General features: G+C 40.0%; 1 protein-coding gene across 5 annotated transcripts in view; it reads left to right on the top strand.

Annotated features, from left to right (window-relative positions):
* Positions 1–12,431, top strand: part of col24a1 (collagen type XXIV alpha 1) — a 226,054-nt gene that overhangs the window by 90,659 nt on the left and 122,964 nt on the right. For all 5 annotated transcript variants that reach the window (XR_016496353.1, XM_036978599.2, XM_090236176.1 and 2 more), the window contains one exon: positions 5,719–5,772. Coding sequence is in view for 4 of the 5 variants with exons in the window: in XM_036978599.2 (XP_036834494.2) it covers positions 5,719–5,772 (54 nt within the window). In the remaining variant the exon portion in view is untranslated. The remainder of the gene's footprint in view (positions 1–5,718; positions 5,773–12,431) is intronic.

Raw genomic sequence — 12,431 nt, 5'->3', positions numbered from 1 at the left:
TATACAGTACGTTATGCATGTGTAGCTGTCTGTTTGTATATATAATATACAGTACGTTATGCATGTGTGGCTGTCTGTTTGTATATATAATATACAGTACGTTATGCATGTGTGGCTGTCTGTTTGTGTATATAATATACAGTACGTTATGTGTGTGTGTAGCTGTCTGTTTGTATATATAATATACAGTACGTTATGCATGTGTGGCTGTCTGTTTGTGTATATAATATACAGTACGTTATGCATGTGTGGCTGTCTGTTTGTGTATATAATATACAGTACGTTATGTGTGTGTGTAGCTGTCTGTTTGTATATATAATATACAGTACGTTATGCATGTGTGGCTGTCTGTTTGTGTATATAATATACAGTACGTTATGCATGTGTGGCTGTCTGTTTGTGTATATAATATACAGTACGTTATGTGTGTGTGTAGCTGTCTGTTTGTATATATAATATACAGTACGTTATGCATGTGTGGCTGTCTGTTTGTGTATATAATATACAGTACGTTATGCATGTGTAGCTGTCTGTTTGTATATATAATATACAGTACGTTATGCATGTGTGGCTGTCTGTTTGTGTATATAATATACAGTACGTTATGTGTGTGTGTGGCTGTCTGTTTGTATATATAATATACAGTACGTTATGCATGTGTGGCTGTCTGTTTGTGTATATAATATACAGTAAGTTATGCATGTGTAGCTGTCTGTTTGTATATATAATATACAGTACGTTATGCATGTGTGGCTGTCTGTTTGTGTATATAATATACAGTACGTTATGTGTGTGTGTGGCTGTCTGTTTGTATATATAATATACAGTACGTTATGTGTGTGTGTGGCTGTCTGTTTGTATATATAATATACAGTACGTTATGCATGTGTGGCTGTCTGTTTGTGTATATAATATACAGTACGTTATGCATGTGTAGCTGTCTGTTTGTATATATAATATACAGTACGTTATGCATGTGTGGCTGTCTGTTTGTGTATATAATATACAGTACGTTATGTGTGTGTGTGGCTGTCTGTTTGTATATATAATATACAGTACGTTATGCATGTGTAGCTGTCTGTTTGTATATATAATATACAGTACGTTATGCATGTGTAGCTGTCTGTTTGTATATATAATATACAGTACGTTATGCATGTGTAGCTGTCTGTTTGTATATATAATATACAGTACGTTATGTGTGTGTGTGGCTGTCTGTTTGTATATATAATATACAGTACGTTATGTGTGTGTGTAGCTGTCTGTTTGTATATATAATATACAGTACGTTATGCATGTGTAGCTGTCTGTTTGTATATATAATATACAGTACGTTATGTGTGTGTGTGGCTGTCTGTTTGTATATATAATATACAGTACGTTATGCATGTGTAGCTGTCTGTTTGTATATATAATATACAGTACGTTATGTGTGTGTGTGGCTGTCTGTTTGTGTATATAATATACAGTACGTTATGTGTGTGTGTGGCTGTCTGTTTGTATATATAATATACAGTACGTTATGCATGTGTAGCTGTCTGTTTGTATATATAATATACAGTACGTTATGTGTGTGTGGCTGTCTGTTTGTGTATATAATATACAGTACGTTATGCATGTGTAGCTGTCTGTTTGTATATATAATATACAGTACGTTATGCATGTCTGTTTGTGTATATAATATACAGTACGTTATGCATGTGTGGCTGTCTGTTTGTGTATATAATATACAGTACGTTATGCATGTGTGGCTGTCTGTTTGTATATATAATATACAGTACGTTATGCATGTGTGGCTGTCTGTTTGTGTATATAATATACAGTACGTTATGCATGTGTGGCTGTCTGTTTGTATATATAATATACAGTACGTTATGCATGTGTGGCTGTCTGTTTGTATATATAATATACAGTACGTTATGTGTGTGTGTGGCTGTCTGTTTGTATATATAATATACAGTACGTTATGCATGTGTGGCTGTCTGTTTGTGTATATAATATACAGTACGTTATGTGTGTGTGTAGCTGTCTGTTTGTGTATATAATATACAGTACGTTATGCATGTGTAGCTGTCTGTTTGTATATATAATATACAGTACGTTATGCATGTGTAGCTGTCTGTTTGTATATATAATATACAGTACGTTATGCATGTGTAGCTGTCTGTTTGTATATATAATATACAGTACGTTATGCATGTGTAGCTGTCTGTTTGTGTATATAATATACAGTACGTTATGCATGTGTGGCTGTCTGTTTGTGTATATAATATACAGTACGTTATGCATGTGTGGCTGTCTGTTTGTGTATATAATATACAGTACGTTATGCATGTGTAGCTGTCTGTTTGTGTATATAATATACAGTACGTTATGCATGTGTAGCTGTCTGTTTGTGTATATAATATACAGTACGTTATGTGTGTGTGTAGCTGTCTGTTTGTATATATAATATACAGTACGTTATGCATGTGTAGCTGTCTGTTTGTGTATATAATATACAGTACGTTATGCATGTCTGTTTGTGTATATAATATACAGTACGTTATGTGTGTGTGTAGCTGTCTGTTTGTGTATATAATATACAGTACGTTATGCATGTCTGTTTGTGTATATAATATACAGTACGTTATGTGTGTGTGTAGCTGTCTGTTTGTGTATATAATATACAGTACGTTATGTGTGTGTGTAGCTGTCTGTTTGTGTATATAATATACAGTACGTTATGCATGTGTAGCTGTCTGTTTGTATATATAATATACAGTACGTTATGCATGTCTGTTTGTGTATATAATATACAGTACGTTATGCATGTGTGGCTGTCTGTTTGTGTATATAATATACAGTACGTTATGCATGTGTGGCTGTCTGTTTGTATATATAATATACAGTACGTTATGCATGTGTGGCTGTCTGTTTGTGTATATAATATACAGTACGTTATGCATGTGTGGCTGTCTGTTTGTATATATAATATACAGTACGTTATGCATGTGTGGCTGTCTGTTTGTATATATAATATACAGTACGTTATGTGTGTGTGTGGCTGTCTGTTTGTATATATAATATACAGTACGTTATGCATGTGTGGCTGTCTGTTTGTGTATATAATATACAGTACGTTATGTGTGTGTGTAGCTGTCTGTTTGTGTATATAATATACAGTACGTTATGCATGTGTAGCTGTCTGTTTGTATATATAATATACAGTACGTTATGCATGTGTAGCTGTCTGTTTGTATATATAATATACAGTACGTTATGCATGTGTAGCTGTCTGTTTGTATATATAATATACAGTACGTTATGCATGTGTAGCTGTCTGTTTGTGTATATAATATACAGTACGTTATGCATGTGTGGCTGTCTGTTTGTGTATATAATATACAGTACGTTATGCATGTGTGGCTGTCTGTTTGTGTATATAATATACAGTACGTTATGCATGTGTAGCTGTCTGTTTGTGTATATAATATACAGTACGTTATGCATGTGTAGCTGTCTGTTTGTGTATATAATATACAGTACGTTATGTGTGTGTGTAGCTGTCTGTTTGTATATATAATATACAGTACGTTATGCATGTGTAGCTGTCTGTTTGTGTATATAATATACAGTACGTTATGCATGTCTGTTTGTGTATATAATATACAGTACGTTATGTGTGTGTGTAGCTGTCTGTTTGTGTATATAATATACAGTACGTTATGCATGTCTGTTTGTGTATATAATATACAGTACGTTATGTGTGTGTGTAGCTGTCTGTTTGTGTATATAATATACAGTACGTTATGTGTGTGTGTAGCTGTCTGTTTGTGTATATAATATACAGTACGTTATGCATGTGTAGCTGTCTGTTTGTATATATAATATACAGTACGTTATGTGTGTGTGTGGCTGTCTGTTTGTGTATATAATATACAGTACGTTATGTGTGTGTGTGGGTGTCTGTTTGTATATATAATATACAGTACGTTATGCATGTGTGGCTGTCTGTTTGTATATATAATATACAGTACGTTATGCATGTGTAGCTGTCTGTTTGTGTATATAATATACAGTACGTTATGCATGTGTGGCTGTCTGTTTGTATATATAATATACAGTACGTTATGCATGTGTAGCTGTCTGTTTGTGTATATAATATACAGTACGTTATGCATGTGTGGCTGTCTGTTTGTGTATATAATATACAGTAAGTTATGTGTGTGTAGCTGTCTGTTTGTATATATAATATACAGTACGTTATGTGTGTGTGTAGCTGTCTGTTTGTATATATAATATACAGTACGTTATGCATGTGTAGCTGTCTGTTTGTGTATATAATATACAGTACGTTATGCATGTGTAGCTGTCTGTTTGTGTATATAATATACAGTACGTTATGCATGTGTGGCTGTCTGTTTGTATATATAATATACAGTACGTTATGCATGTGTAGCTGTCTGTTTGTGTATATAATATACAGTACGTTATGCATGTGTGGCTGTCTGTTTGTATATATAATATACAGTACGTTATGCATGTGTGGCTGTCTGTTTGTGTATATAATATACAGTACGTTATGCATGTGTAGCTGTCTGTTTGTATATATAATATACAGTACGTTATGTGTGTGTGTGGCTGTCTGTTTGTATATATAATATACAGTACGTTATGCATGTGTGGCTGTCTGTTTGTATATATAATATACAGTACGTTATGCATGTGTGGCTGTCTGTTTGTATATATAATATACAGTACGTTATGCATGTGTGGCTGTCTGTTTGTGTATATAATATACAGTACGTTATGCATGTGTGGCTGTCTGTTTGTGTATATAATATACAGTACGTTATGTGTGTGTGTAGCTGTCTGTTTGTGTATATAATATACAGTACGTTATGCATGTGTAGCTGTCTGTTTGTATATATAATATACAGTACGTTATGCATGTGTGGCTGTCTGTTTGTATATATAATATACAGTACGTTATGTGTGTGTGTGGCTGTCTGTTTGTATATATAATATACAGTACGTTATGCATGTGTAGCTGTCTGTTTGTGTATATAATATACAGTACGTTATGCATGTGTGGCTGTCTGTTTGTGTATATAATATACAGTACGTTATGCATGTGTAGCTGTCTGTTTGTATATATAATATACAGTACGTTATGCATGTGTAGCTGTCTGTTTGTGTATATAATATACAGTACGTTATGCATGTCTGTTTGTGTATATAATATACAGTACGTTATGTGTGTGTAGCTGTCTGTTTGTATATATAATATACAGTACGTTATGCATGTGTGGCTGTCTGTTTGTGTATATAATATACAGTACGTTATGCATGTGTGGCTGTCTGTTTGTATATATAATATACAGTACGTTATGTGTGTGTGTGGCTGTCTGTTTGTATATATAATATACAGTACGTTATGCATGTGTAGCTGTCTGTTTGTATATATAATATACAGTACGTTATGCATGTGTAGCTGTCTGTTTGTATATATAATATACAGTACGTTATGCATGTGTAGCTGTCTGTTTGTGTATATAATATACAGTACGTTATGTGTGTGTGTGGGTGTCTGTTTGTGAGAGTGAGAGAGAAGAAAAGAGAGAGATGCTTGGCATTGATGTTTCCACTTTGTGTTGATGTTTTCATGTGTCTTTGCTCTAAATTCAAACAGAAGATGTGCTTTTTAAAATGTTTAATGTCTCTCTGCTCTAACAGGGTAAAATGGGTGAGATCGGACCACAGGGACCTCCTGGCCCACCAGGTCCTGAGGTAAAACACTGACATCATTAAAGCCACACTGTTAAATGTCTGCTATTATGTTTCTGCCGCTTTAATGGTCATTGAGCTACTGATACAGCTCAATATGATGTCATAAAATGATGTCATAAACTTCTGTCATATAGTGCTATACATGGTCAAACAAGTAAACCATGCAAACTGAACCAATCACAAAAACATATCGTTCTGATCTAAGAGTGTGTTCCTACACACTGTTGTTGTAGTCAAGTTGAAATTGTAGTTCTGTTGGGACCATATTGTATCCCTGTTCTTTTACTTGCCAGAGATGTTTTCAAGTTGTCCCAGAGACGGGATAGAGAAACCGCCCTGAGACTGTCTGAGGCGGTCTGCTCTACTACCTGTGTTCTGTCTGGGATCAGGGTGTAAACTGATACACACTATCACTAACACCATACAACACGATCAGCCCCACATCACTCTTTATCTATATTAACTATAGTTATAGCCGTATAGTGCCTTTGTATGGCATCTATCTTTGTAGTTGATCACAGGTTGTCACAACCAGGTGAGACAGTGTGGAGAAACCACGGGTACAGGTCCAGTGTAATGCCTCATAGTGGTTTTTATGACTGCCTAGTATCTATTTCCATGGCTGCTGCCTCCCTCCCAACCCTAGGTCATGTTAAACTCCTGTCCTGGTCCATGAGACAGACACTTGTAAACAGTAGATAAGCTAACAGAGAATACACAGTAAGGAACTAAAATCATCATGGGCATAGGTCCAGAGTAGTGCTTAAGACTGCCTCTTTATTGCTGCTCACTATCTATAGTATCTCTACGGCTGCTGCCTCCCTCCCAACCCCAGGTCAGCCACTGTCCTGTGTCGAATGAATGCTAAACACTTGAGATAAGGTTGTGAACTTGGGGGACAGAGTCCAACTTGAGAGGACAGGATCAACACACCAAGCAAACTGAACAATCTGAGAAATACATTGATAGCACTTCTTAAACCCACCACAGCTACACATCGATAGCACTCCTTAAACCCACCACAGATACACATCGATAGCACTCCTTAAACCCAGCACAGATCCACATCGATAGCACTCCTCAAACCCAGCACAGATACACATCGATAGCACTCCTTAAACCCACCACAGATACACACCGATAGCACTCAAACGCAACACAGATATACATCGATAGCACTCCTTAAACCCACCACAGATCCACATCGATTGCACTCCTTAAACCCACCACAGATATACATCAATAGCACTCCTTAAACCTACCACAGATCCACATCGATAGCACTCCTTAAACGCACCACAGATCCACATAGATAGCACTCCTTAAACCCACCACAGATATACATCGATAGCACTCCTTAAACCCACCACAGATCCACATCGATAGCACTCCTTAAACCCACCACAGATATACATCAATAGCACTCAAACGCACCACAGATCCACATCGATAGCACTCCTTAAACCCAGCACAGATACACATCGATAGCACTCCTTAAACCCAGCACAGATACACATCGATAGCACTCCTTAAACCCACCACAGATCCACATCGATAGCACTCAAACGCACCACAGATCCACATCGATAGCACTCCTTAAACCCACCACAGATCCACATCGATAGCACTCAAACGCACCACAGATCCACATCGATAGCACTCCTTAAACCCACCACAGATATACATCAATAGCACTCAAACGCACCACAGATACACACCGATAGCACTCAAACGCACCACAGATACACACCGATAGCACTCAAACGCACCACAGATATACATCGATAGCACTCCTTAAACCCACCACAGATCCACATCGACAGCACTCCTTAAACCCACCACAGATATACATCGATAGCACTCCTTAAACCCACCACAGATCCACATCGACAGCACTCCTTAAACCCACCACAGATATACATCAAAAGCACTCCTTAAACCCACCACAGATCCACATCGATAGCACTCCTTAAACCCACCACAGATCCACATCGATAGCACTCCTTAAACCCAGCACAGATATACATCGATAGCACTCCTTAAACCCAGCACAGATACACATCGATAGCACTCCTTAAACCCACCACAGATACACACCGATAGCACTCAAACGCACCACAGATCCACATCGATAGCACTCCTTAAACCCACCACAGATATACATCAATAGCACTCAAATGCACCACAGATCCACATCGATAGCACTCCTTAAACCCACCACAGATCCACATCGATAGCAGTCCTTAAACCCACCACAGATATACATTGATAGCACTCCTTAAACCCACCACAGATCCACATCGATTGCACTCCTTAAACCCACCACAGATATACATCAATAGCACTCCTTAAACCTACCACAGATCCACATCGATAGCACTCCTTAAACGCACCACAGATCCACATAGATAGCACTCCTTAAACCCACCACAGATATACATCGATAGCACTCCTTAAACCCACCACAGATCCACATCGATAGCACTCCTTAAACCAACCACAGATATACATCAATAGCACTCAAACGCACCACAGATCCACATCGATAGCACTCCTTAAACCCAGCACAGATACACATCGATAGCACTCCTTAAACCCAGCACAGATACACATCGATAGCACTCCTTAAACCCACCACAGATCCACATCGATAGCACTCAAACGCACCACAGATCCACATCGATAGCACTCCTTAAACCCACCACAGATCCACATCGATAGCACTCAAACGCACCACAGATCCACATCGATAGCACTCCTTAAACCCACCACAGATATACATCAATAGCACTCAAACGCACCACAGATACACACCGATAGCACTCAAACGCACCACAGATACACACCGATAGCACTCAAACGCACCACAGATATACATCGATAGCACTCCTTAAACCCACCACAGATCCACATCGACAGCACTCCTTAAACCCACCACAGATATACATCGATAGCACTCCTTAAACCCACCACAGATCCACATCGACAGCACTCCTTAAACCCACCACAGATATACATCAAAAGCACTCCTTAAACCCACCACAGATCCACATCGATAGCACTCCTTAAACCCACCACAGATCCACATCGATAGCACTCCTTAAACCCAGCACAGATATACATCGATAGCACTCCTTAAACCCAGCACAGATACACATCGATAGCACTCCTTAAACCCACCACAGATACACACCGATAGCACTCAAACCCACCACAGATCCACATCGATAGCACTCCTTAAACCAACCACAGATATACATCAATAGCACTCAAACGCACCACAGATCCACATCGATAGCACTCCTTAAACCCAGCACAGATACACATCGATAGCACTCCTTAAACCCAGCACAGATACACATCGATAGCACTCCTTAAACCCACCACAGATCCACATCGATAGCACTCAAACGCACCACAGATCCACATCGATAGCACTCCTTAAACCCACCACAGATCCACATCGATAGCACTCAAACGCACCACAGATCCACATCGATAGCACTCCTTAAACCCACCACAGATATACATCAATAGCACTCAAACGCACCACAGATACACACCGATAGCACTCAAACGCACCACAGATACACACCGATAGCACTCAAACGCACCACAGATATACATCGATAGCACTCCTTAAACCCACCACAGATCCACATCGACAGCACTCCTTAAACCCACCACAGATATACATCAAAAGCACTCCTTAAACCCACCACAGATCCACATCGATAGCACTCCTTAAACCCACCACAGATCCACATCGATAGCACTCCTTAAACCCAGCACAGATATACATCGATAGCACTCCTTAAACCCAGCACAGATACACATCGATAGCACTCCTTAAACCCACCACAGATACACACCGATAGCACTCAAACGCACCACAGATCCACATCGATAGCACTCCTTAAACCCACCACAGATATACATCAATAGCACTCAAATGCACCACAGATCCACATCGATAGCACTCCTTAAACCCACCACAGATCCACATCGATAGCAGTCCTTAAACCCACCACAGATATACATTGATAGCACTCCTTAAACCCACCACAGATCCACATCGATTGCACTCCTTAAACCCACCACAGATATACATCAATAGCACTCCTTAAACCTACCACAGATCCACATCGATAGCACTCCTTAAACGCACCACAGATCCACATAGATAGCACTCCTTAAACCCACCACAGATATACATCGATAGCACTCCTTAAACCCACCACAGATCCACATCGATAGCACTCCTTAAACCAACCACAGATATACATCAATAGCACTCAAACGCACCACAGATCCACATCGATAGCACTCCTTAAACCCAGCACAGATACACATCGATAGCACTCCTTAAACCCAGCACAGATACACATCGATAGCACTCCTTAAACCCACCACAGATCCACATCGATAGCACTCAAACGCACCACAGATCCACATCGATAGCACTCCTTAAACCCACCACAGATCCACATCGATAGCACTCAAACGCACCACAGATCCACATCGATAGCACTCCTTAAACCCACCACAGATATACATCAATAGCACTCAAACGCACCACAGATACACACCGATAGCACTCAAACGCACCACAGATACACACCGATAGCACTCAAACGCACCACAGATATACATCGATAGCACTCCTTAAACCCACCACAGATCCACATCGACAGCACTCCTTAAACCCACCACAGATATACATCGATAGCACTCCTTAAACCCACCACAGATCCACATCGACAGCACTCCTTAAACCCACCACAGATATACATCAAAAGCACTCCTTAAACCCACCACAGATCCACATCGATAGCACTCCTTAAACCCACCACAGATCCACATCGATAGCACTCCTTAAACCCAGCACAGATATACATCGATAGCACTCCTTAAACCCAGCACAGATACACATCGATAGCACTCCTTAAACCCACCACAGATACACACCGATAGCACTCAAACCCACCACAGATCCACATCGATAGCACTCCTTAAACCAACCACAGATATACATCAATAGCACTCAAACGCACCACAGATCCACATCGATAGCACTCCTTAAACCCAGCACAGATACACATCGATAGCACTCCTTAAACCCAGCACAGATACACATCGATAGCACTCCTTAAACCCACCACAGATCCACATCGATAGCACTCAAACGCACCACAGATCCACATCGATAGCACTCCTTAAACCCACCACAGATCCACATCGATAGCACTCAAACGCACCACAGATCCACATCGATAGCACTCCTTAAACCCACCACAGATATACATCAATAGCACTCAAACGCACCACAGATACACACCGATAGCACTCAAACGCACCACAGATACACACCGATAGCACTCAAACGCACCACAGATATACATCGATAGCACTCCTTAAACCCACCACAGATCCACATCGACAGCACTCCTTAAACCCACCACAGATATACATCAAAAGCACTCCTTAAACCCACCACAGATCCACATCGATAGCACTCCTTAAACCCACCACAGATCCACATCGATAGCACTCCTTAAACCCAGCACAGATATACATCGATAGCACTCCTTAAACCCAGCACAGATACACATCGATAGCACTCCTTAAACCCACCACAGATACACACCGATAGCACTCAAACGCACCACAGATCCACATCGATAGCACTCCTTAAACCCACCACAGATATACATCAATAGCACTCAAATGCACCACAGATCCACATCGATAGCACTCCTTAAACCCACCACAGATCCACATCGATAGCAGTCCTTAAACCCACCACAGATATACATTGATAGCACTCCTTAAACCCACCACAGATCCACATCGATAGCACTCCTTAAACCCACCACAGATATACATCAATAGCACTCAAACGCACCACAGATCCACATCGATAGCACTCCTTAAACCCAGCACAGATACACATCGATAGCACTCCTTAAACCCACCACAGATCCACATCGATAGCAGTCCTTAAACCCACCACAGATATACATTGATAGCACTCCTTAAACCCACCACAGATCCACATCGATAGCACTCCTTAAACCCACCACAGATATACATCAATAGCACTCAAACGCACCACAGATCCACATCGATAGCACTCCTTAAACCCAGCACAGATACACATCGATAGCACTCCTTAAACCCACCACAGATCCACATCGATAGCACTCCTTAAACGCACCACAGATACACATCGATAGCACTCCTTAAACCCACCACAGATACACATCGATAGCACTCAAACGCACCACAGATATACATCGATAGCACTCCTTAAACCCAGCACAGATACACATCGATAGCACTCCTTAAACCCACCACAGATACACATCGATAGCACTCCTTAAACCCACCACAGATCCACATCGATAGCACTCCTTAAACACACCACAGATATACATTGATAGCACTCCTTAAACGCACCACAGATCCACATCAATAGCACTCCTTAAACCCACCACAGATATACATCAATAGCACTCAAACGCACCACAGATCCACATCGATAGCACTCCCTAAACCCACCACAGAAATAAAGTACATACAGTAAGCTTTCCTTCATCCCTGTGTCACATTGGTTCTGATTTATTCCCAGTCTAGCAGATCTACAAGAAAGCAGGTTA

The sequence above is a fragment of the Oncorhynchus mykiss genome, chromosome 5 (genome assembly GCF_057628025.1).
Source record: "Oncorhynchus mykiss isolate SJ-2025 chromosome 5, ASM5762802v1, whole genome shotgun sequence".
NCBI lineage: Eukaryota > Metazoa > Chordata > Actinopteri > Salmoniformes > Salmonidae > Oncorhynchus > Oncorhynchus mykiss.
The sequence above is the reverse complement of the archived record's forward strand: the minus strand, read 5'-3'. Positions and strand labels throughout refer to the sequence as shown.